Genomic DNA, 27,195 nt, shown 5'->3' on the forward strand with positions numbered 1-27,195 from the left:
TCGGCGGTGCTGAAATGTCACGCACTGGCACGTTGCCGAAGCCCGCGTCGTCTGCTGCGGTGCCCTCACAATGGCGGCAGACTGTAGTTTGCGTGCGCGGTGCTAGGGGCGCCCTTTTTCGAAAAGGGTCTATATTGCATATGGGCTGTATAAGGTATCTATATTCATGCGTGTTTAGCTGACAGTCTGAAAGATAAAAATGCTTATGCTTTTTGTACTGTCCCAAATATGTATGCGCTACCAATGTAAGATTTAAAAGTCGCAGTAACATATAACTGAGGAATTGAAGCCACACACACACACACAGATGAAAAGAACAATATGAAGACTACGCCGTCATAGATTTTATTTTGGGCACGATGTATGGACAAGTAAAGTCATAAATGATGGACGAACGAAAGGGAGGTCTCGTTTGTCATCCTGTTTTTCACGATAACCACGCGGCACGAATACTATGGCTTATTTGTTCAAAGCGCAAAACGTAGCTAATCGTCTTTATGAAGCTACAATATACAACCAAATGTAGCCAGTAGGCTATGGGCGCCCGATGCCTACTGGTTACAAAGCCTTCTGGTTTCGCGGGGCGCCCAGTGAGAAATAATGCAAAATTGTTGACATCTGGTCCAGTGCTTTATGGCTGCAGGACAGACTTTGGATATTTTTGCGTCGCATTAAAGTATTTGCACGCGTAGATTGTTTACTTACTTTAGGTGATCATTTTTCACCGGATGACGACTGTCACAATGTTATGGCACGGGCACAAGATACGCCTTCGTTTGTCGAAATCATGTCTGTAGTTATTAATCTTGTTGAATTAATCATAGTGCATACGCGAAAGCGAACAGTGGCGTATATTCTGGATCACGCGCGTAATTGCCAGCAATTACATTGGAATATACACTACGAGTCGGTTATAAATAGTCGGCGTATATGATGCGTTAATAATATTTCGTCGACCGATAAAAGTCGTCGCCGCTGTCGGGATACATTGGCTGTTAGTTTTTTTTTTAATTCTTTCTTTCTTTCGGCGCGCAGTTTGGCTCAATAACTACAGCACGGCTTCAGCACTAAAACGGGAAAGCATAGCTATGGCCTTGTTTGAAGCTTGCTGCTTGTCTTGTACATGTATTATTTCTCGGCCATTCTTTTTGATGTACACCAGCTGATAAAAGCCCCTCTGAGCCTTCCACGGTATAGCGTTGTTTTACGGAACACGCTTACACACACTCAGGATCACCACGTGGTGATCCTGTGTGTCTTCTGTGGGTCTTCTAGGTCACCTATTGTGCATTTACTGGAGCACGTGTTTGTGTTCTGGCTCCACCGTTTTTACCAAACTCCTGCGGCGTGGCAATCACTTCCATGCGTACACAGTCAGCTAGGAATGCAGGCAATGGCGTCCGCAGAACCTTTTGCAGGGGGGTGCATCCGCAAGGGGGAGGGGGTGTAGCCTGTCATTCACTGCTGTCATGACGGGCAAGATTAATCAATTGTGTGTAACGTGCAAAGTTGGCTGCTAATCCTGAAGGACATTTCACATGGATATGCGGGGTCTGAGTGCGCTCGAGCTGTGTAGCTTATTGCTACTGCATAAAAAATATTACCCTAAATTCCAGGGGCAGTCACCGCCCCCCCCCCCCTGCAACCCCCTCCGAGCGCCCATGAATGTAGGGCCAAGGAAAGGAAATAACTGTTATGCTCGGGAATATATAAGGCAGGAAGTGGCGATACTGGAGCTCCTGAGAAATTATAGACCGTCAGAGCGCGCCTTTATATAATGGCTGTGCGGCCTTTTAGAACTTGCAGATATCTATAGCGTCATTTCGCTCCTCGACGAGCTCTTTGCCGGTGGCGTCAATCTTTTGCCGGGCGAAGTCCGAGATCTCCAGTCCGCCCACGATGTGCCAGCGCCGGTGGGCGTCGACCCGAACCGGGAAGCTGAATATGACGTCGCGTGGCGTGTCGTACGAGCCGTCGCTCATCACTGCCATGGACACCCACTCGCCCTGCGAAGACGCGCGTCACCTACACTTCGAGAATTTTTTTTATTACAACGTAACAAAATATTCTCAGCTCCGCCCTCAGCCATCGATGTCCCTCCCACAGATAATTTGCATAAATGCTCCACCCAATAGCGCTTACTCATTTTCATGACGTCAAGCACTTCTCGAGTGTCTCAGAGAGTTCACTTCCCTATACCAACACCCGTTTGTATCGCTGGTTTTAGGTCCGGAACTCTTTGGTAAGTTTCGTTAGGGATTTTGATATCGCTGCTCAGGAATACATTCGGCAGAACCCACGTACCGTGGGAATTGATGTTATGCGAAGCATGCGTGGGATGGTGTCTGAGGCGTAATTTGTCCCATTGAGTGAAACGTTACGGAATGACGCTATTAAAATGTGGAAGTGGTATACGCACACTCATATGTTGAAGAGTCGCGTATGCATTATATGGTGTCTGTGGCGTAATTTTTCACATTGAGCGAAACGTTACGGAATGACGCTATAGAAACGTGGAAGTGGTATACACACTCTCATATGTAGAGTCGCATATGTAATATATAACCAGTTCTTTACAGTTGCGTAACGATGCCAACAGCAACATGGATGTTACCAACACCAGACGCGGTAAGCTGATATGTAGTGTTTATCTCCTTCAATACGGGATAGCGCGAACCGGAAGAGGACAAAGAAGGAACACAGATGCAGAGGACAGGCGTTAATCGCAACTAAGCTTCATTTAGGACCACGTGGACGAGTGGGTGGTAGTTGAGCGTCTTTCAGGGGTGTTCTGTCTTCAGCTCCCTCACTTTCCTTGCGTCGGCTGTGGTGGTGCAGCGGTTACAGTGCTCGGCTGCTGACCCGAAGGTCGCGGGTTCGATCCCGGCCGCGGCGGTCGCATTTCGATGGAGGCAAAATGCTAGATCCCCGTGTACTATGCGGTCTCGGTGCACGTTAAAGAATACTAGATGATAAAAATTTCCGGAGACCTTCGCTGTGGCATCTCTCATAATCATATCGTGGTTTTGGGACATAAAACCCAACAATTATTATTATCACTTTCCTTGTGTCAATGTGTGTTCGCCGTTACTGTGTTGGTTAAGACTCTGCATCACCTGTGGCACATACCCGCATAACATGAACTCTGATATGCGGGTATGTGCCACACGTGACTGAGAGAAAGGGTTTAATGACGTACGCGACAGGCATTTTGCGTTATTCATGTCATGACCAGTGAATCGTGTTCGTCATACACTGATTCCCTGCTGTGCCAATTTTGGTATATTACAAGTTATGAAGACGACCAGGAGAGCGCCCAGACTTAGGCGTCTAGATAGATGGAAACGGCCAAAGTGCCTGAGGTTCGCTAAGAAATGCTTCGCATTTAAAAGTAACGTTTTAGTTAGTAGCGACGAACCTACGCGTAACATTTACATTAGCCGAGAAGAAGTACTTGCGGTTCGAGTGGAAACCATCATTTTTTCTTAGCTTCTAGCCGACTGTAGGAGAAGTGAAAGGCGGGAGTGTTGGAACTTGTCTATTCTAGGACACCGTACAAACAGACAATACACGAGAAAGAAAAATTACACCATCTCCCGCTAAAGGGAACCATGAGGCGATGCGAAGCCGGAGCACTTGCACGATCGCGTTCGGTTGGCGATCGTTGGGCATGCTACCGACCTCGCGTCGTGGAACGCGAAGACTTCTTCTTCAGTGGTTATTCAGGAAAGGAAAAAGGCACCTAATTTCTGTCTGCCTATAGGCGACACGGCGCAGTGCCTTGTAGGGGTGGGGGGTAAGGAGGGAATAAAAGAATAGTAGGAAAATAGAGAGAAAAGTGAGAGGAGCACATCCATCCAACGAAGAGAAAAGAGGACAGGAAAGATTGGGAAACGGTCACGGGAGTTCAGGGACGGGTCCGCGAAACACAGCTAGAGGCACAGTGCACAACACCGACGAAACGGAGAAGGTCCCGACGATGAGCGGCGCACGGCATAGCGGGCGAGGAGTCCGTCACGGGGCGCCGGTCAGCGAGAGGTACGAGGAGTAATCCAGGACATCGCGGCCGGCACGTCCGTCTTGCTTGAAATCCAGCGAGCGAATCCGCGAAGAGGGACGCTACGCGCGTCGTATCTCCCATCTAGCCTGGCCGTTAATTCTCACAGGGCGAGCGGGGAACGCGGTCGACAGGCGGGCGAGAGGGGGGCAGCGTAGGAGAGGAGAGAGAAGGGGAGGGGACGCGCATGCGCTCGAGCTCACTGCGGCGTTGCGCAGGAGAGAATTTCGGCATGTCTAGCCCGCGTTTCAGAGGAAGAGTGGAAAGGGGGAGGGGAGAGGGGTATGGGAGAGGGTGAGTGGAGAGGAGGTGTGTGGAGAGGGTATGCGCATGCGCAGTAAGGGTGGTCACGCCGCACACCACCACCACCGGACTGAGCTCCGCCTTAAGATACTTCGCATCTAAAACGGGACAATTGTGCTGGTCTAACAACTGAAACATTTATTTGGAGGAAACCAATATACACAGGACACGGGAGTGGGCTGCACGTAGAAACATACGTGCTTACGAGCGATCTGTGACCACAATGGTTTCATAGCGAACGCGATGACTGACTTGTTTAAGTATTTGCACTCACGCCTCATGCAATCTCCCGTGCCCTCTGATCGTGGCGCTGAATGATAATTGAGGCTCAACCGAACTGAAGCGCGCAGCCTCACTCACTTCAATGGCTGGCAAGACGGGGTTACACTCTTCCCTCCAAGGAATTAACATGTAGACTTAATCTAATGTCAATACACCTGCCAGTCTGAGCGACGTACACGTAGCCGCACGTGCAAAGTACGCTATATGCCACCCCGGAAGAACAGATCGTGTACTTGTTGACGTGCTTGACAGATAGTGAGCTTTCAAACTTACTTTCTGCATATGCTCCTACATATATCCGTGCACGTCTGGCAATCGCACCGCATAACATACCAAATATTGTTTTGCCATCGGAAAAAAACAACACCGCGCGCAGGGGCGTAGTCAGAATTTTTTTTTTTTTGGGGGGGGGGGGGGGGGGGGAGAGGTTCAACCATACTTTATGTATGTTCGCGCGTGCGTTTGTATGCGTGCGTGTATATATAGGTAAGCAAAAGTGAATTTTTCCCTCCCCAACCCCCCCCCCCCCTTCGCTACGCCCCTGACCGCGCTGTAGCGCAACTTTGTTTAACCTTTGAGAAACGAAATGTAGCGATTAATGAAGAAATGGAACAGCAAGGCGGTCTCTGCTAACGACCATTTGCTTCACAGATCGAGTGAGGCAAAAGATTTACTGTGCGTCTGTACGTACATTTGGTTTCGCAGAGGTTAAAGAAAGTGGCAGTTAATGGCATGGCCAACAACAGCTAATCAATGGCAGTTAATGGATGATCAAGTGAAGGTGTCGTTAACTGATTAGTGACTAATAAATCTCCCTGGTCAGACCTGCGACGCAGCAGAGGGTGCTAAGAATCTCTGGATCCGGACAGGCCGCCATTGGAATCTGAACTTGGCAACGTATAACGCTAGAACTTTACCTAGTGAGGCGAGTCTGGCTGTACTATTCGAGGAATTAGTGTTAAATGGGATGTAATAGGGCTCAGTGAGGTTAGGAGGCCACAGGAGGCTTATACAGTGCTGAAGAACGGACACGTCCTATGCTATCGTGGCTTAGCTGACAGAAGAGAACTCGGAGTGGGGTTCCTTATTCATAAAAATATAGCTGGTAATATAGAGGAATACTATATCATTAATGAGAGGGTTATATGTATGGTAATTAAGTTTAATAAGAGGTACAAGATGAAGGTGGTACAGGCCTACGCGCCTACATCCAGCCATGATGATCAAATGGTTGAACGCTTCTACGAAGACGTAGAATCAGCAATGAGTAAGGTAAAGACACAGTATACTGTACTGATGGGTGACTTTAACGCAAAGGTAGGCAAGAAGCAGGCTGGAGATCATGCAGTTGGGGAATATGGCATCGGCTCTAGAAACGCCAGAGGGGAGTTACTAGTAGAGTTCGCAGAACGCAATAATTTATGGATCTTGAATCCCTTCTACAGAAAACGGGCTACTCGTAAGTGGACGTGGAGAAGTCCTGATGGCGAAACTAAAAATGAAATAGACTTCATAATGTGTGTCCACCCGGGCATTGTACAGGATGTGGAAGTAGTTAACAAGATCCGATGCAGTGACCATAGAATGATAAGATGTAGAATTCAACTAGACTTGAGGAAGGAACGGCAGACACTGATACGCAAGAAGCCGATTAATGAACTAGCTCTGAGAGGGAAAGTACAGGAATTCAGAGTTTCACTTCAGAATAGGTAGGCTGCTTTAACCGAGGAAACCGACCTTAGCGTTGACGCAATGAATGATAATCTGACTAGTATCATTAAGGAGTGTGCAGTGGAAGTCGGGGGTACAGTCGTTAGACAGGACACTCGTAAGCTATCCCAAGAGACGAAAAACCTCATTAAGAACGTCAAGCCATGAAAGCCTCAAATGCAACAGACAAAATAGAGCTGGCGGAGCTTTCGAAGTTAATCAATAGGCGTAAAGTAGCCGACATAAGAAAGTATAATATGGAGAGAATTGACCATGTCCTACAGAACGGAAGAAGCTTCAAAGCTATGAAGACAAAACTGTGCATAGGCAAAAATCAATTGTATGCATTAAGGGACAAGGAAGGCAAGGTCACAACCAATATGGATAGAATAGTAGAGGTAGTGGAAGAGTTCTACAGACATCTGTACAGCAACCGAGAGAGTCATGATGATAACGTAAGATGCAGTAATAGCCCAGAGAAATCTGACATCCCGCCAGTATTGACAGGAGAAGTAAAGAAAGTCCTAAAGGGAATGCAAAGAGGCAAAACCGCTGGTGAGGATCAGGTAACGTCAGACCTGTTGAAAGACGGTGGAGTGATTATGTTAGAAAAACTGGCCACCCTGTATACGAAGTTTCTCTCGACGGGGAGGATACCAGAATCTTGGAAGAATGCCAACATCATCTTGATCCATAAGAAAGGGGACGCGAAGGACCTGAAAAATTACAGGCCCATCAGCTTACTGTCCGTTGTCTACAAGCTATTTACAAAAGTAATTGCTAACAGAATTAATACGATATTAGAATTCAATCAACCAAAGGACCAGGCAGGATTTTGTACAGGCTTTTCAACAATAGACCATATTCATACTATCAATCAGGTGATAGAGAAATGCATGGAATACAGTCAACCCCTATACATAGCCTTCATAGATTACGAGAAAGCATTTGATTCGGTGGAGACATCAGCAGTCATGCTGGCACTGCGGAATCAGGGCATCGACGAATCCTATGTAAACATAATGGAAGAAATCTACAGCGGATCCACAGCCACTACAGTCCTCCATAAAGAAAGCGACAGAATCTCAGTAAAGAAGGGCGTACGGCCGGGAGACACGATCTCTCCAATGCTATTCACCGCGTGTTTACAGGAGGTTTTCAGGGCCCTAGATTGGGAAGAATTAGGGATAAGAGTTAATGGAGAGTATCTCAGTAACCTGCGATTCGCTGATGACATTGCATTGATGAGTAACGCGGCAGACGAATTACAGCTCATGATTACTGAACTGGATACGGAAAGTAGCAGAGTAGGTTTGAAAATTAATATGCATAAAACTAAAGTAATGTGGAACAATCTTGGCAGAGAACAGCGCTTTGCGATAGGTGGCGAGACAATGGAAGTTGTGAAGAAGTACGTCTACTTAGGACAGGTAGTAACCGCGGAGCCGAACCATGAGAGTGAAATAACTAGAAGAATAAGGATGGGATGGGGCTCATTCGGCAACCATTCTCAAATCATGAATGGTAGTCTACCACTATCCCTCAAGAGGAAGGTATATAACAGCTGCATCTTACCGGTACTTACCTACGGAGGAGAAACCTGGAGACTTACAAACAGGGTTCAACTTGAGGACGACGCAGCGAGCGATGGAAAGGAAAATGATAGGTGTAGCCTTAAAAGACAGGAAGAGAGCAGAGTGGGTCAGGGAACAAACGGGGGTTAAGGATATCATAGTTGAAATCAAGAAGAAGAAATGGATATGAGCCGGGCACGTAGCACGTCGGCAGGATAACCGGTGGTCATTAAGGGTAACTGACTGGATTCCAAGAGATGGCAAACGCGTGAGGGGGAGACAGAAAATTTGGCGGGTAGATGAGATTAAGAAGTTTGTAGGTATAACGTGGCAGTAGAAAGCACAGGACCGGGTTGATTGGTGGAACATGAGAGATGCCTTTGCCCTGCAGTGGGCGTAGACAGGCTGATGGTGATGATGATGATGATGATGATGAAATCTCCCTGGAAGAGACTTAGATGGTCGGCTTGCTCAGAAGCGACGCCCCTGAGCTCTCTCCTTACGCCTCACGTGGAGCCAACTTGATTCAATGCAGACAGCTTACAGAACTGCGATATTTCGTTTTACTCAGACTAGTATATCCCCTTTATACGGTTCTGGTTTTGCTAAATTATTCATTCAAAAGGGGTCTAACGATGGGCATTTTCGGTGACGTGGTGAAGCACTTAATGCCGTAAAGCAAATTTGCACTTCGCTGCTTCCTGGGAAAGCGTTGAAACGCGAAGGAATCAGATGAACTCTGCGATTGCATTGCGGCGAGCAATCCTTTGTGTCAGATGAGTTTGCGCGAGCAAATCGAAGTTCTGAGAAGAAAAGCTACTCACTGAAGCACGCATAATGTCTACTCTGCGGATCACAAGTGAGGGAACTGGCAGTGTGAAGACAGTTCTTCTAATCGTACTCGACGTGGTCAAGTTCTGGAGCCCTGGATGTCGTTTACCTGGTTTCCTTCTCTAGTCTCCGTTTTAACTACTGATAGCACCAACCTCGGGAGTTCCTTGCCACCAGTCGTGCAACTGGTCTGCCGCTGCGCTGGCTGTGGTAATTCCGCTGGACCGCTTGCGCGCTGCACACACTGCATAACCGCGGTCCTGCACCGTCTGCATGAGGTAAAAAGACAAAGAGCATCAGTTGTCCGCGTATACCGTTCGCGCTGGGCGATCCGTTTTAGTTACGGTGGGGTAGCGTGGACATCAAGCGTCAGACCCACGTAGCGAAGACGAGTTGTACGTCGTTGTTGCAGTGGCATGGTCTCTTACAAATAATGAAACTCGAAGCTAGAAGGGATAGAGCTCGGACCTAGCACATGAAAGGCAGGCCAGATGTAATGACGTATCTACTACATGTGCTTTCGCACAACCCCATGAATGTTGCCGGCAAACACGATGCCCTTCTGGTCTTTTCAGCCGCGAACAAGTTGGAGAAACTTTGTCCAGGCATTTGTACTCCAACTCAACGAGGGCGCGTTATAAGGCACGAGTCTCCCTTTCTTAAATGCTCCATCGGAGTTGATTACTCGATTCCCCTAACTTACGCAAAAATCTACATCGGTGAAACTGAACGATCCATCAACGACCGCCTTAGGGAGCATGCCCAAAATTAAGGAAGGGAGCGGATAAGCACCCACATTTGGTTGCACGTGTTTCTGCATGCGGTTGCGAGGCACAATTTCAGGACACTGAGATTTTAGGATATGTAGTAGAGCAGTGCAGCTCGCATGGCTTTAGAAGCTGTGTTTATAAAAAAAAATAATTACTGAATCTGTGTCAGCGCGGCTTGCACCTTCGGAATATGATTTCATGCAGAGCGCTCTTTGACTTAAGAGCACGTCGGTACCCGGTCCCCTCCGGGAAAATGAAAACTCTCCGCCTATGCGTGGCACCCAAAGAATAAGCTGTGTGCTTGCGTATTTCAGAATGACTGCCGATTTGCCTGACAAGATTCTGCTTTGGCGCGCCCTGACTCAAATTTCGTCACTTCCTCGTCACGTGTAGTTCCGGTCTTACGTAACCGAGAGGCCGCGTTTCCTCGCCAATCTCGATATCACACCTAAACATATATATATATATATATATATATATATAGAAAAGAGACACAACTTAGCTGTTATCTCATTTTATTTGCCAACGGTTTCGACCGGTGGACCGGTCTTCATCAGGGCTTATGAGCTTATTGCTCACAAGCCCTGACGAAGACCGGTCCACCGGTCGAAAGCGTTGGCAAATAAAATTAAGAAAACCGCTGAATTGTGTCTCTACACTTCCCATGTACGTTTGGCCCATTGGAAACGCTTCTTCACACACGCATACACACACGCTCGCACACACACACACACACACAAACACACACACACACACACACACACACACGCACACACGCGCGCGCACGCACGCACGCACGCACGCACACACACACACACACACTCATAATATACACAGTTCTAAGTAGCGCCTGTACCTGTGTCTCTGCTTTCGTGTTCGTCTTCATTTGCGTTAATCTGACTTTGTTATAATGAAAGAGCACCTAGCCTATCCGCCTGTCCTACTGTAGTTAACTCTTAATCGGTAAGGGCGCAGTGCATTTTATCGTAAGGATAAACTCTGAAAATAACTAGCTTTGAGTTCTTCAAGAGGTCTACAATTGGCAAAAGGCGAAAAACACTTTGATATCCATGAAATCATACTGACTAATTAACACTGAGGTTACGACCCGAAAAAAAAGAAGACTAAAAAGTTCTACGCTTATATTTTGTGGCATGTAGTACATTCTCAAAGTGAAAATGAAGGAAATGAGAGCTGGCTAACAAATTTGTGATTGTAAACAAACTTAGAGCTTCCTTTTCGGTGGCTGTGTAGTTTCACGCGGTCGGGATACTATACGGCGTGGTTAAAAGCGAGTAGCGGATTGGCCTAGTTCGTGGGCCATACTTGGTGGTGAGAGCTACTGCGCCAACTTAAGGTGTCCGTTGTCATTAGCCCAGCGCTGCAGCCATCGCCACCAAATGGTTAAAAATACGAAAATGACTCACTTTAATGAACTCTCCATGTAAGTAGGCCTGGTCCTTGAGGACATCGGTAACCTTAACTGCCCGGTTGTTTATCATCACAGTTGCGTGGCTGACGTCCGGGAACTGGGTGGTCGAGTGGTTGCCCCAAATGATCACATTCCTCACGTCCGCAGCCGACACCTTTAGCTTCTCGCCAATCTGCGGCAACATCGAGAAGGCAAGGGCTATTTCGACAAGGCTCAGGTAAAACAACGGTATTCCATATGTGAGGGAATCGTGAGGGTCATTTAATAAATTTTGTTCAATGACGATGACATGAAGAGGACCGACGATGAAACCAAACGCATGACACGCTGGTGACGTCTGCGGTTGAATGGGTAGATTCCTCAACCGTTGTTTTCGCACAAATACCCTAGAGAGTAATCGGGAGGATAGTCACAGCGGCAGCGGTGAAGCACAACACGTGTAATTCAGAAGACATGAGTTTTGGTCCCATTTCTGACAAGTGGTGTATTCCGTCAGCTCTTGTTTCCTTTCGCATTACATTTTGTGCTTTTTATATGAAACATTCGTTACAGCAAATAGCGACATTCCTATGGTGTTCGTCATATGTTTTCACATGACATTAGGGAGATAGACTCGTTGTTCCTATCTGCGATGGATGATAACTTACTTACCGTGAAAAGCTTGGAGTTGACCATCTCTACTGAAACATTCCATACGTCATTCCAATACTGCTATACTTTTCCTTGTAGAATTCATATGATGTCCATATATTTTTCATATATTTGTCATATATTTCCGTAAGAATCGTACGGATACATACGGAATTATCAGGTGTTTTCAGGGCCACGTGCCCCGCGCCTACCACGCTTACTCATGACGTAAGGATTTTGCATGCGTGTTGCCACATTTTGCTTCCGACACCTGCGTTTTTAGGCATTCTCACAAGCTGAAGCCAGGAAACCTCGAGAGTTTCGAGGTAGAGATTTTTCTGTGGTTGTATGAAATATACATCACACACATCTTAGGTGACTAGAGGGGGCGGCCGCCCCTTCTAGTCACCTAACAGGGGGGGGGGGCGAAGTCTGTCCCATACTTTGACTTAGGGGGGGGGGGGGCTGCGTAAACCTTTGCCCCCCCCCCCCCCCCCCAGTCTCGGGGAACACTGCGCTATGGTCACCATGTCGCCACATCGCGTCACATCATCACATGATGTCATCGCTTGGTCAAAGGGGATGCCGGTCCCGGAGGCGCTGCAAAACCGCGTGAGGTGCAGAAAGCTTTAAAGGCCAACTCCGGCGATTTTTTGGCCATGTCAAAGTAATGGTGCTTTTATGTTCCTGAGACGCTCCTGTTACGGGCCCTATAGCAGAAATACTCGGCAAATTGGAGAATAATTTTAAATAAGCAAAAAAGCGCAACACCGAAACTGAAACCCAACCGAGTGTACTGTCTGCGTATGACGTAGACGTTGTTACGAACGAACCAGAAGTCGTGCAAGGCATGCCGGTCACGCTGGCGCGGAGTATGAAAACTGTGACAGCCGGGACGACCAGCGAAGCGCCGGCCAAACCAACGCTGTCTGTCGCCTTGTGCACAACAGACGCTCGCTGTAGCGGCCGAAGCGCCGAAGTTAGCGGTGCCCTCGGCTGCGTCACTTCCGCCGCCTTCCCAATACTGACGTCACAGACGCAATGTTGCCAATAATTGTGGGAAGCCAGGAGGGCGTTTGCAGACAATCTTTAAAATTCATTTGCAAACAATCTGCGCATGTCTGAAGCCTGTAATTTGGCATAAATGACGGAAACGTGCAAAGAAACGTACCCAGCGAATTTCATTGAGATCCATCGACCTCGAAAAATCACCGGAGTTGGCCTTTAAAGGGCCCCTAAACAACCACCCAGAGGTTGAAATTTAGTTGTTGTGTTGCACTTGCGCACGAGTCTACAACGAACACGTAGCCGTGAAAGTTTTGCGAAACGGTGCCGTAATAGCGGTGTTGCACGCGTTTGATGACACAAAAGAGGCCCTCACTCGTTTCGCTCTTTCCATCGGTACGCTCCGTTCGTCGGCTCGTCTCTCCTCCCTGCCCAGTGCTCCTCCTCACCGTGCGAAGAGGAAGAGAGGCGAGCATAGAAGCAGGTATTGTGGAGGACGAGCAGACGAGAATGTTGAGGTCACGGCGAACGCTGAGAGTCTGAGGATTGCCGAAAAGGCCCGGAGAGGAGAAGGAATTGTTTCGTGGAATTTGCTGGGGCGCCCGCGACTCCTAGCACTGCTGCGTTTGGCGTTGTTTATCGTGGCGGCCTTCTGAGCTCGTCGCGCGCGTTTACTTGCAATGTTAAAAAAATATTATCGGAGGTGGATTAGGGGCAAGCGACCAATAAAATCGCTTGAGAAGAAAAAGAAGAAAAAGATGGCTTTCGCTTTCGGGTCATCTTAGGCAAATGCACATGGTACCGCGTGAGTTATTACAGTTATTGTAAACAAGATAATACTGAAATATACCACTACTTGTTATAAATACATGGTGGCGGTAAATACGACTTTACCTGTCGTTTGTTTCTCATTGCAAGGGGTGACCGGTATTCGTTGGAGTCAACAGAAAGTTTGTTAGTGAATGGTAAGGATAAGTATTGATATGCCCTAACATTTCCCAAGTGCACATGAGTTCTGTACTTGGCAAATGAATTCACCATGCAGTACGTGCACGGTGGAGCTCACCTGCAGCCTTGCCCTGTTGTGGTCGATCCGCGTCAATGCCGAGAAGTTCTCTTTCGGAATGGACGGCGCGTACCTGGAGCAGATGAACGCGATAGTGTTCGCCGGGTTGCACACTACGAGAACCTGCGGAAATAAATTCGGGCTGCACATTCGGGCTAAATACAGACTAATGCACGCAGCTCGTATGCTCGGGCCATTATCATCATCAGATTGACTACGCCTATTGCAGGGCAAAGGACTTTACCCATATGCTTCTCCAGTTAACCCGATCCTGTGCTTGCTGCGATCACGTTATCGCCGCAAACGTCTTAATTTCACTTGCCCACCGAATTTTCTGCCTTCCCCTGGTACGCTTGCCTTCTTTTGAAGGCAAGCGTGCCTGTTACTCTTAAGCGTGTCTGTTACCCTTAACGACCAGTGGCTATCATGTGGCCTTCTCGCTACATGCCCTTGCCAATGCCCATTTGTTCTTCTGGATTTCGACCAAGATGTCCTGAACACCTGCTGGTTCTCTAAGCCACTCTGCCCTCTTCTTGTCCCTTGAGGATGCGCCTATCATTTTCCTCGCCATGGCTCGCTGCGTCGTTCTCAATTTAAGTTGAGCCTGTTTCTCAAGTCTCCGGGTTTCTGTCTCGCAGGTATTTAGTATATTCTCGGTTACCTAACGCGAAACCTTTCTCTAAAGCCACCATAGCTGCAGAAACCGTTGTTTGCCACTTACGTTCATCATGTGCTAGACTAAGTTTCATCGGTACGGTACCTTTGTTGATCGCTTGGCGCGCTTTATGACCTCTTTCATCGCACATACAGTGTCTTTATTATGAAAGCTTTGCTTAAGTCATACGGCGGAAATTCTCTGGTGTCTTACGTTTATCACAATTGCCCACTTATATGCAGCCTATGACTTTTTGGTAATCTCACTTCGGTCATACTTACAAAGTTCATATTCCTGTAGAAAACACCGCCACACAGTTGCGTTATTTTCTATCAAGGACTTGCTTTAGCTGCAGTTGCTTGCCCTGCCAGGTTGAGCAGAGCGCTGAAGTTATCCTTTTGATATCAGTTTGAAGAGCGAACGCGGAGTTAACTTGAATGCAGCCAGCGCCTTTACGAAAGACTGACCTTGAGCCACTCTTCTTTTTCGCGAACGTACCGCATTAGTGTCTCGCTGAAGCTCTTTCGCCGGCGTTGACCTTGGCTGAGCTGGAAGGTCAGATTCACTCAAACAGGCGTTTTCGGTTTTGCACCGGGAGGAGTAGAGCTACCGCTCTAAACACATCGGCACACTCTATGAAAGAAAAAAAATAGTCCTTTGACTCTTTTTTGGGAGTTCTGGCTTGCCACGTATATGACACTCTTTAAAGATACACGTCAACTGTCATTGGATATTATTATACTCTCGTCGTAGAGTCACGTGACCGACAAGAGAGTCAACGTCTTTCTCTAAATAGAGCCGTATACGTGGCCGAAAAGAGTCCCACGTGTTTTTTTTTTCTTGGAGTGCAGTGGGCTATAGGGCGGCTCTCGCCTCCACCGCTATTTTTATATTTTAAGTTCACTTGTACATCAGCGCTATTGCTCCAGAAACTCGGAATTCCCTTCTTCGTGGTGCAGTCTGACATGTTCCTTTAAATACTAGTCAGTCAGTCAAAGAAGTTTATTTAAAGGTCCTGCGAGATTTTGGGATGGGCAAGAGGTCCCGCCTAGGAGACTGCCAAGAGTTCTTGAGTCCCGGCGGCTTCTCCGCCCGCTGGACAACCCAAAGACGATCGTAAAGGGCACAGCTGTGCAACGGCCTCTCAGAACGCGCGGAGGTGCTCACTAGAGGCTGCGTCCCCAGTATTGTTTGTTATCCCTCGACATTCCCATAGTAAACCTTGCATTTCTTGCATTTATCTGTCTTGCATATGTCTCGTAAATTAGGTGTTTGATAACGGGGTTCGCATAAGTTTGGTCTGTAACCTGGTGTTCTCAAAACTTGCAAAGCACCATGCTCTGTGCCGAACACTGCTGATATCTTCGAAAGACACCAGCCAGGAATGCGCGCGCTGTGTGGCCCAACACTGACCTTGACACTCTTCTTGGCGTACAGGTTGATGCAGGTCCCGTGGCTCTCGTAGATCTTGGCGTTTGGAGCCAAGAGGTCCTTGCGCGTCGCGCCTGGCTTCGTAGGAAACGAGGCCAACAGGACGGCAGCGTCGATGCCTGTGAAGGCCTTCTTCTCGTCGTCGGTGGCCACCACCTCTACGTTAATGGGGGAAAGTATATGGGATTCTAATAATAGCATCTAACAATCTATCAATGAATTGTTCATTAACCGCGTCCAGCAACACCACTGCGTTCTGAGTGTGGCTACACGCACAATGTAAATGAAAGAAAATTATATTACACGGTCTACATGAGAATATAATTACAACGAAAAGGAAAATATAAAACAAAAAAGGTAGTGCAACAGAGCATAACATATTAAAACCAGGGCTGGGCAGTATCGCGATACAAGAGTATCGCGATAGTATTTCAGAGATACTTTTGAGTATCTGTATTTCTGTATCGAGATACATTTGCAAAATGTATTTGTATCTCAGTAGTGAAATACATTTAGGATGTATCGCCTGTATCGCGATACTATGCTGGACACGGGTATCTCGTTACATTGTTTTTTTTGCGTCGGAAATGGGTTGAGGCGTGTTTCCAATGGGGGAATGGCGTTTTTTTTTTCTTTTTTGTGCCAAGACAAGCAAAGGCGCGCCGCCAGTCGCCGACAGATAGGGCGGCGATGGTTTCCGCTCAAGCACACAATGGTCCCTGTGGTAAAGCGCGCGACGCCGCAGACGGTAGAATCGCTGGGGGCAGTGTTGTCGGCCTCTGCCGACGAAAGTCGCTGTCTCTCAAGGTCAGTGCAGCACGCGTAATTTTTTTCTGGTGGCAAGCTATTACTTCGCGACCCCCCGCGCGGATACCGCCTTGGAACAGGCTTTGCAATGCTTCGCGTGCATTCAGTTCTCAAAGCGGCGGCACTTCCAAAAGCAGTTCCCGTAGTCGCGGCGGAAGGGACTATAAGATGGCTATCTTTGACGCGCTTTCAGCCACCTCTCCAATGTCAGGGTGCGTTCTTAATTGATTACATGCGTGAAACGGTCGTTTGTGGTAGCAGGCTCCCCCACCGCCGGAGCCGACTTCGCCTGTTGCGGCTTTCTGAAATGGATGCTGGTAGCGTTGGTGGTGGTGACAGCTTCATTGAAGCGACAGGGTCAGATGGCTTCGGATTCCGAAGATGGGGACAGACTTCGGATTCTGAACAGTCAGAGCAACCCAAGTGAGGGCGGAAGCGCTTCGGTATCTAGATGACCCGAGAAGAGATATCGCCAAGCTGCAGGGCAATCCGGCTATGAAGGCGATATTATTCACTATAACACGAATTTGTGCTCCCCTTCAGCGGTAGACAGACTTTTTTTCTTTGGTGAGTCTTGTGCTGAGGCTGAACCGACGCTGTTAGACGACAGCCTATTTGAGATGTTCACACAGTAACCTTCTCAGCAAAGCAGATCTTATGTGCAAAGTAAATGCATACTTTTTCTCAATTCACTGGTGTTCATTAGTGATTCGAGTGATTTGCGCAAAGTGTGCTATTTCTAGCATAGCTTAGTTTGTTCGCCAAGTATGTCGATTTCGGTGTCCAATCCTTGTTACTGTTGCTGTGAAATAGTTATTTTTATTACAGTTGTAATTATGTGATTATTGCTAATTATGTACTTTGTCCACCCCCTCCCCTGCAATGTCTTAATGGCGCTGAGGGTACTGTAATAAATAAATAAATGAACTGAATGTTTCGATGCACTGTAACTTTAATTACAACATTATGCTGCACTAATAATTGTCTTTGCGTAGTATGAGCATCCTTCAAATAAAAAAAGTATTCCAATAACTGTATCGCTGTAACTGTATTCCGGAATACTTTTTTCGTCTTATGCAAAAGTATCTCCAAAATATCCCGTTACGTTAAAAGCAAATGTATCTCAGTATCTGTATTTTAGGCTTCCAGTTCATGTATTTCGATATCTGTATTCGGAATACTTTTCTGAGTATCTCTGCCAGCCCTGATTAAACACATGAGAAATAGAAAAGTTGAATGATGATAAAGGCAGTTCAATTACAAGCAAGCGCGAGGTACACTAATAATAATAATAATAATAATAATAATAATAATAATAATAATAATAATAATAATAATAATAATAATAATAATAACAAAACATGGTTGATCCCTACCTCATAGGAATCGGAATAACATGAAAGTAAAACGTGTCCTTGTAGAGGTAACTGAATGTTTACTGTATACATTGATATAAGAGAGTTTGCGCAACGTATATTGATGTCTGGCTGCTATAGCACCGTTTAACGTGGATGCACCCACTTTGATGATTGGTGGTACATCTGCATCCCGACGACTAACGTCCCTGTTAAATGATTAAACAAACCCTTGTGGTAGCTGTAGTAGTTAACGATGAAAGCGTAATCATAGAACGAGGTGTGATAGCCAGAAGAGCGTCGCACATTGGACGCAGAACTTGGTCGCCATCGTGCGGCATGTTAAAATGTGATTGAACACCACGGCCGCACAAGAGGGAAACGCAAAGCGCGTCGTGCCGCCCGGTAGCCCGGTCACAATTTTTCTCAGGGCGAGCGCGTAGGGGGGGGGGGGACGCGGTGTTACAGCCAAGGTGAGGCAGGCGCGCGTCGCAGAGCTATTTTTGGTTTGATTAGCGTGATGCTATGACCGAGGCTGACGCTCTTACGATGCTTGGGTTAAGGTCGCCACCTCGCGGTGTGTTAAGGCATTGACAAAATTGAACTTCTATTGAAAACGCGCCGAATTGGATGAACGTGTAACGCGTTGCAGGTACTAATTGCGGAGGCCACGGTAATGATGAATTACTTTACTTTGCCGCTCCCAGAGGGCAACACCACCCCGCCGACCGGGAGAATGCTAGATATAAAAGGCGCGTTTGTAAATCCTCTAGAGTCTGTTAGCGCGCCCGGCATCTGTTGTTGCGGACCGAGCGGTCGTGGGTTCGATGCCCGTTGACGGAACTTTTTTTCTTTGCCATCTCATAGTGTACATTTTTTCGACGTCATTTCCGTGACGGAAATACGTCACTGAAGTCTTGGTGGACCCCGGCATAAAACACTTTCATGTTAAAAGTCACAGTTTCGCCGCAAGGGCGATGCAATGAATGCGATAGCAAGAAACTAATGCTATACGAAGTGAGGCTCGCCAATGGATACTCTCAGTTTGAGCAGCGCTCCTGTTGCAAAGGCGGCCGAAGCAGCGAAGGATAATAGCGTGCTTCAAGTGTCGAGCTGTGACACTTTATAGTTCGCGCTCATCTTCTGTTTGTTCGTTTAGCGGCGTTCCTTGAGCTCGAGTGACTTTCGTATGCTCCGTAACATGCGCGCGGATATCACGGTGAGAGCTTGAAACATCCCTCTTCCCCTCACTACGATAATAATAATAATAATATCTGGGGTTTAACGTCCCAAAACCACGATTTGATTATGAGAGACGCCGTAGTGGAGGGCTCCGGAAATTTCGACCACCTGGGGTTCTTTAACGTGCACCTAAATCTAAGCACACGGGCCTCAAACATTTTCGCCTCCATCGAAAATGCAGCCGCCGCGGCCGGGATTCGATCCCGCGACCTTCGGGTCAGCAGTCGAGCGCCATAACCACTAGACCACCGTGGCGGGGCTTCCCCTCACTACGAGAAAACCGCGCGAGCAGACAGCGGAAGGGCGAGGTTCTCCCTGCGCAAATATAAGAAGCGAGCGAGCAAGCCGACGACTTTTAAATGCGCCCGTGACGCTCCTAGCGCCATCTCACTGGTAATGAAGGAACGCTTATAAGCGTCTGCTGTCTCTGAGTCCGTCCAGCGGTAAAGGGTGTGTATATAACGCTCGCCGTTAGCTACGTGGAGGATCTGGGTTTCGTGGCGTAGTGGTTAGCGCCACTCGCTGCGGAGCAAGAGGTCCCTGGTTCGATTCCGCGCTTCGGAAGCATGTTTCTGAATTATTTTTCTTTGGGGCTTTATATATATATATATATATATATATATACATACTTATACATATACGGTGCATGACGGCGACGGGGACGGACATTTTCCAGCCGAGACTGTCCATATAATTGCTATCGCAATAATAATAATAATAATAATAATAATAATTGTCTGGCAACAACCAGCAACGTCCTCAGCCTGTTATTCTGCCGCCATACGTTCAAGGAGGAAAGCCTTTCTACTTTGCTCTTCATCGAAGGTCTAATTGAGTCATACGTCGGCTTCTCAGTTCTTGTCGTAGTAGCACTGTTCGATTTTTTTATCAGCCTGTTTCCTGATGGAATTCGCAGTGTGATACAGCTTTCTCCTGCAGTGCCCCAGAGGCCCGCATTTGAACAATATTTCTGGAGTTGTTTTCTCATGGTAAACTTGTTTTATGCTCTCAGCAGGACAAATGCGTTTCCCTCCGATGTCCATTTATTCTTGCTTCGCTCCAGCTCACACAACCGTATGCCCGCAAATTTTCTGATTTCATCGCACCACCTTATTTCACTGCCGTTCTCGAATAAGCCTTCCTTTCCATGGTCCTCATTTTGCAGCTCTAATAGACCACTGGTTGGCTACAGTGCCCTTTACATAGCCTGCCTAATTCCATTTCAGTCTCTTATCAACTAAAATCTGCCTCCCCACGGTGGCCGAGTGGTTACGGTGCTAAGAAACGGGTCCGGTCCCGGCCGTGGCGGTAGCATTTCGATGGAGGCGAAATGCTAGTAGCACACGTGTGCTTAGATTTACGCGCACGTTGAAGAACAGCAGGTGTTGAAACCTTCCAGAGCACTCCATTGCGGCATCTCCAAAAGTATGATTCACTTTGTGACGTTAAACCCGATAAACCAACTAAAATATTCCTACTCGTATTGAAAACCAGCAGATAATGAAGCCAAAGAAGGAATAGGGAGCGTTAATTGTACTGTTTTTAAGTGCATACCAAAGGTCGCAGGTTTGGTCCCTGTCAGTGGCAAGTTGTCTTTTCGTCCACTTTACTTTCTTCACATCTTTATCACAATTATTACAATACACTAAAAAAACAGTACAATTAACTCTCCCTACACCTTCCTTGGCGTCATTATCTGCTGGTTTTCATTAAGGTTGTGTCAGCAGGGGCGTAGCCAGAAATTTTTTCGGGGTCAACCATACTTTGTGTATGTTCGTGCGTGCGTTTGTATGTGTGCGTTAAAAATTCCGGGGGGGGGGTTTGAACCCCCCAACCCCCCCCCCCCCCTGGCTACGCCCCTGTGTGTCAGGCTAAGAAACGAGCCGTCGAAAATTCCCTTCCTTCATTCCTACTCGTATTTGCTATTTAAGCTATACTTCTGTGTTACATATCTTGTCGGTGTACACATATTGTTTTGTACTGAGCAGCTCTGGTATCTTGTTCTATGCCTTCTGGTATATAATATTCGAGTTTCTATCTACAAGACAATGAACGTATGAAAAAGAATAACAGACGCGCGATATCGCTCGGAGAGCAAAACGATAGTTATATTTTCATGGTTCAGGAAAGTTTTTATACGCACGGAACAATCGGCCACAGAAGGGAAACCAGCAGCAGCGAACATTGAATGAATTTTACATTTGCGTTGTCATTGTGAACGCACCAAGTGGGCAGTTATAAAGAATCGCCAGAAATGGTTAAAACGCATGTTTTCAGTGAGGTAGACCTCGCGCGCTCATATTTTTTTTCCTGTCTTGTAGAATGCTGCAGTGCAAAATGAAACAGGACAACGCGTCAGCCAGTATTCGCCTATTATTCCACAAAATGTTTTTGTACAAGACAACCTTAGGGGTAAAGCAAGCTCGTCTTCTATGCCTTGGTCGAGCTATCGAAACATCACCCGTGTCCGCCAGTTCCATCGGCGGAGCTGTTGGCACGTCCGATTAGTTGTTTAAATGTATTTATTAGGAGCTTTGTTTCCAGTAGTCGTTATTTTTTGCTGGCACGTATCTAAAGAACTTAGGAGGATTCAAGGTTACCTTTGTCTAGTCAAGTTGTCTAAAAATGTCTTTTGCCCAAGTACCCCTTCCAACGACAGACAGTTGAGCTAGTTGGCACAGATTCATGATAGTGGAAGGTAGAAGTGCAAATCCGGACACATTTTTGTACGTGTGTGTTCTTTTATCATGTACCGCTTTGAGACATTCCTATATGCCCTACCAAAGTAGCTAAGACTTGGTTGAATATGAACGGGGGCTTGTCATTGCTATTATTATCTGCAGAAAATGATGACGCTGATACCTTTCAGCAATGGGAAAGCGCAGTCCTGGAGCTCCATGACAACGCCGCTGAGGACTCCCATCGCCTGCGTGATGTCCAGGAGGTGCAGGATCACAGGCTGCGAAATACGAGATGATGTTGACTACGATGGAGGAAATAGCACCATTCGACGTCCTACAGTTGTATTTTGCATGACTCCCAGCTTTGGCTGGAAATAACGGAACTTCAATTCAGTAAACTCGGCTGAAGCTTCGTATAGCGTCGGACAAGGTGTGTGGAAGAAAGGTACTCACTGTTTTCAACAAGTCTCTCTCGAGCTCAAGAAAAGAAACGGTACCTTCTTAACATACCTGACGTGTTTTACTGCGAGGGGTACGGTGCACGAGATGTACAGCGAAGCGATGAGAAGAAATTATAGTAGCTGAAACGCCTTTTTGTAAACCTGTGTGCTTGGAATAACGCTGGCCGCCACTAATGAGCACCATTTCGCTTTTGTACTTCGGCTTTTGTCAGGATCACATTGCACAATGTTGTGCGGCCGAATTAGAACGTAATATATGCGCGGGTTCAACATGACCGTACGATATTATTGTTGTGAGCCCCAGCAAAGTTATTATTCGGCACGCCTTTGTGGTTTCCAGCGATTAAAAAAGTTGGTTGAAGAAATCATGCCAGAAAGCAGCTGGAGATTGACCTGAAGGTGTAGTCCATCACATTTCCTGTCTGATTTCTTGAAAGTTAAGTTTTATAGTCTTTGTCTTTTAGATGCGAAGCATCTTATAGCGGAGTTCAATCCGGTGGTGGTGGTGGTGTGCGGCGTGACCACCCTTACTGCGCATGCGCATACCCTCTCCACACACCTCCTCTCCACACCTCCTCTCCACCCCTCCTCTCCACTTCCCCTCTCCCATTTCCCCTCACCACTTTCTCTCTCCACTCCTCCTCTCCCCACCTCCTCTCCACTACCCCTCTCCCGTTTCCCCTCTCCCCTCTCCAATCTTTGAAACGCAGGCTAGACATGCCGAAATTCTCTCCTGCGCAACGCCGCGATGAGCACTAGGGCATGTGCGCACCCTCCCCCTCTCTCTCCTCTCCTACGCTGCCGCCCTCTCGCGCGCCTGTCGACCGCGTTCCCCGCTCGCCCTGTGAGAATTAACGGCCAGGCTAGAGAGAAGACAAGACGCGCGTAGCGTTCCTCTTCGCGTTACAAGACGCGAGGTCGGTAGCATGCCCAGCGAACGCCAACGGAACGCGATCGTGCAAGTGCTCCGGCTTCGCATCGCCTCATGGTCCCCGTTAGCGGGAAATGGTGCAATTTTTTCTTTGTTTTTTTTTGTCGGAAATTGTCTTTTTCCGGAGCAGCCCACGAGCACTGGGCTAGCTTAGCGGCAAAAAAAAAGAGGGGGGGGTTGACCTTCACGCAGGGTACGCTAGTTCAATCACGCGTGAACTCGGTTAAACTCGGTTATAATTTCCTGATAATATCTCAGTTTAATAGCTTTGACAGACACGAGCAGCGGCGGCTGACAACAAGGTCACCATAAACGGCTATTGGAGTGAGCCCACAGCTTCTTACGCTGTGGAACAACTAGCTTCCGGTGGTGGTGCGGATGTTGAGCGTTTTCACTCTACAGGATGTCGGAAAAATTATGACGATTAAAACTGTCAGTGTACTAACGCTCGACACCCGTTTCGTACGTCGTAAAAAATGAGAACTCACCCTCCGAAGCAGCCCCGCGCAGTGAGGCGGCCAACACAGAGCTAGGCTCCCCACTTCTCACATATCACGAGGTCACACAGCGTTACTGCTTCGATAGAAAGGCTTGTGGACGAAATATGTCTGATAGTAAAACATATATAAACGAACGTCGGACTTACAGCTGAGTAGTAGTAAGTTCAAGGTATTAGTAAGATAATAATACAGACAAGGAAGACACAGAACGTTATTCGTGTCGCCGTCGTCTTTCCAGCATGTATGCTTTCTTCGTCAAACGTGTTTACCAATGCAAACCATCCGGCCGTGCTGGTCGACTAACCAAGCGACCAGTTTATAAAAGTAATACGGAAACCTCTTTCTGCGGTATGCTCCAATGCTGACTAGAAGCGTGTCTAACTCACCTGGTCATAGCCAAACACGTGACCCTTGGCTATGAGCGGAGCCAGAGAGTAGGCGATCTGGCCTGCCGCGCCGGTGATAAGCACCCGGACTGGATCCTTGCACTGTACACAGATGCGACCGTACAAATGACTTACACAGTAGTCCACTCGGTTAGTTTCGGCATTTTATATGTAATCTCGATGTCCTCACTCATTCCCTTTCATTTCTCTTTATTCCATATTTCCTACATATAAATTAAATACTACGAATAACTACCCCTGTGCTTTCATCGACTTCATTATGCGCTGACTTCAGATGTATACGACGCAGCACAAGAAATGGCGCGCAGCTGTCGTGGCAAAGTCGGGCTGTCCGCGAGTGCGTGGTGCTCATCGGCTTTGTCCTGCTTCAGCTTGACCAACGATTCCGATGGCGTATTTTGAAGGGCTTTCAAATAGCTAAACACGAGGTAGTGTATGCCAAGGCGTCCAGCTCGCGAGGCGCGTAGAAGAGAGGCAGAGTGCGCTGGCAAGCGTACCGGCGGTTTTGGAAACGACGATGTGCATTGGAGAAGGGTGCCTAGAAGGACTAGTTGGCAAATGCGTTTGTGGGAAGCGCTTGTGTTGTTTGTTCCTTCGACTTAGTCTCGTTTTCGCGCTGTTTCCTCGCAGCGATGTACATTGGGTTAATTACTGCCGTGGCAGGCTCTGTACGAAACAATTGAGCGCCTCAGGTTTGCATTGTTTAAAGGCACGTGTGCTGTACACCCGGTTCCCCATCGCATGAGCGTTGGAGAAGACAAAACAATAAGCGGACGACTGTTGCTCGGGACGGGTGGCACAAAAATGAGTTGTTTTTTTTCAGTGTTCCTGAAGGTAAGGACATGCCCATTGTTTTATTCGTTGAACTCGAATCAAACAATAAAATCCTTAATAAGGGTGTTTTCCCAGTCATGAAATTATCCAGTGCCCGTGGCAGTCTCACCTGCATCGTAATTTGCCGCGGAAAAGGCAAACGATTTTCGGCTGTCCTTGACGTGAAATAGTAAAGTACCATATGTGTGCAGCGCAACAATATTTGCCTCAGTTGTTCACAGGAGCCTTCATTAAAAATTGTCATCATTTTCTGACTACGTTCGGAAAGTATTGCAGGGCCCCGCTGCACTAAATAAAAACGCCTGAAGATCTAGCATTTCAGCCTTATTCCGGATGTCGGCGCGATCGCCTGTTGGTCTACATTCTGAAGACACGCGTGTTATCACGTTTCGAACAGCCAGCACTGGACAATTATTGCATGTTTTGGTTTTTTACTATATGTTAGGAAACGTCAGTACGAATTATGTTCCATATTTATTAAATCTTATGTTTCATTTATGTAAATCCCCAAACATGTGTTGTGAACTAAGCTGAAACGTCTATAAAACTGCTCAAAGGTTCTGTATCATCGCAAACCAAGGCGCTTAATTTGACAAAGTGCAACTGCTTAGCTGCCAGAAAAAAAACATGCGAGACTGTGTATTTCAAGACCACGGTAAATAATGCCCTTGTAATTCACAGAACATAATTGTTGTTAGTATAAAAATGTCACCACATCATGTGGCAGTACAGTGGTCAGCAATATGAGAGCGAAGACTGAGATTACCATCGAAAGGTCATAGCTGCTAAACGCAGTTGGCAAGCGCAAAAGTGTTCACAACACCAAATGCTGAAGCGGAAAAGTATCGTTTGCAATTCAGTGTACCACATTCGCGTGCAAGTAGCCTAATTGTTGGTTAAACACAAATTCTGTGTTCCCTCTCACATTGCTCACGACTGTATACATTTCCCGAATTGCAAATCGCAAATCAGTTCTGCGGATTTTACCAACTCTACAACGTCTTACAGGCAACATGCAGAGGCTCGATGAATTGTCACGAGCTAAGCGTGGGGTGTTACAAAAGCTTTCAGAGTATGTTTTAGAGTACTTACAGTGGAGGGCGTCGTGAAACCGGTAGATCCACGGATATCGCTTTGTGACATGGCTCCAATTGGACGGGACCAGCGGCGACACTTGTGCAGGCTACGGAGGACCCTGTGTGAGGATGACGATAGGGCCGAACAACACGGCCATCACTAGAGATGGAGATGATGATGGTTATGGCGGTGGCGATGATGACAATTAAGTGTGCATGACGCTTGAGCTTCGCCTTCAAGAGTAGAACGCGACAGCGTTATCGGGCCCCGTGCGCATCACCTTCAACCATATGCCGCAAGGAAAGGAACGTTTGTGCGCGTAACGCTGGCCGTTTCAAACTATCCTAGAATGTCTATTGAATGTACAGTGGCTAAGTGCCCACTACACCATAATTCTTCTTCTTGCATATTGGCGAAGTAATTACTACGCGTCCGTAAGGTGCCACGCGCACCTGCGCAGATGCACACCTCGTAATGGGTGGACAGCTCTAAACCACCTGCTGGTTGTGCAGTTCACTTGTTTTGACGCCTGGTGTGATCCTACGGTTCTGCCACGAATGTTACATGCGTTAAGGAGACTCCAACCACTACAAGACATTATTATAGCGTATTTTTACGCCGTAGTTTCAAGTACTGTCGTGGCTGCATGGTAGAACACCTCGCAGAAGGCCTGGGTTCGATTCTCACCAGGGCCGAACAATCTTGTAATTTATTTTTCGCATATGTCTGGAATGTTCGCTTACGGATAACGCTGATTTTCTGCTCACAACCGTCGAACGTCGACACCGGAATTTCTGCGAAGCGAGCTCTCGAACGCTATCGCGTTAAAAGTGAGGATACGGTGGCTGTAGGAAACGCAGATATGAGTAGCGTATTGAATCGAAGAGATAGGGCAGGATTGAACGGGACAGTGAAGAATGCTGAGTGATAATAAACCGAGATGAAAAGAATGGTCAGTTAGTGTTAAAAATTGCCGAGTACACATCGAACGATTCCTTGCCAACTCATCACCATGATGTTGCACGACTGGCGCCGTTCCCACTAGGAGGGAACAGTAAAATATAGGATGGCTAGAATATTCTTGTTCGACTAGTCACCGTGGCTCGCACCCACTGTGGGAGACTAGCCAATAATTGGACGATTTCATAAATGTA

At 47.2% G+C, this 27,195-nt stretch overlaps 1 protein-coding gene across 1 annotated transcript; it reads right to left on the bottom strand.

The window, feature by feature from the left end:
- Positions 1 to 1,684: 1,684 nt before the first annotated feature.
- Positions 1,685 to 26,135, bottom strand: LOC119373248 (malate dehydrogenase, cytoplasmic). The gene is made up of 8 exons (XM_037643270.2): positions 26,057 to 26,135; positions 24,110 to 24,211; positions 22,013 to 22,109; positions 15,729 to 15,904; positions 13,661 to 13,783; positions 10,955 to 11,131; positions 8,913 to 9,026; positions 1,685 to 2,006 (listed from the first exon to the last, which is right to left on the bottom strand). Exons 1-8 carry the CDS (start codon positions 26,105 to 26,107, stop codon positions 1,794 to 1,796), a joined length of 1,053 nt encoding a protein of 350 aa, XP_037499198.1. The 5' UTR covers positions 26,108 to 26,135; the 3' UTR covers positions 1,685 to 1,793.
- Between the last annotated feature and the right edge of the window lie 1,060 nt (positions 26,136 to 27,195).

This window comes from Rhipicephalus sanguineus, chromosome 11 (genome assembly GCF_013339695.2).
Source record: "Rhipicephalus sanguineus isolate Rsan-2018 chromosome 11, BIME_Rsan_1.4, whole genome shotgun sequence".
In the NCBI taxonomy this organism is placed as follows: domain Eukaryota; kingdom Metazoa; phylum Arthropoda; class Arachnida; order Ixodida; family Ixodidae; genus Rhipicephalus; species Rhipicephalus sanguineus.

Bases quoted from the DNA above. Each gene is read 5' to 3' on its own strand.
- LOC119373248 (XM_037643270.2), bottom strand. From the start codon at position 26,107: ATGTCACAAAGCGATATCCGTGGATCTACCGGTTTCACGACGCCCTCC. The intron at 22,110-24,109 runs GTGAGTTAGACA...CGTATTTCGCAG, and splicing joins ACGTGTTTGGCTATGACCAG to CCTGTGATCCTGCACCTCCT. The intron at 15,905-22,012 runs GTATCAGCGTCA...CCATTAACGTAG, and splicing joins CGCTTTCCCATTGCTGAAAG to AGGTGGTGGCCACCGACGAC.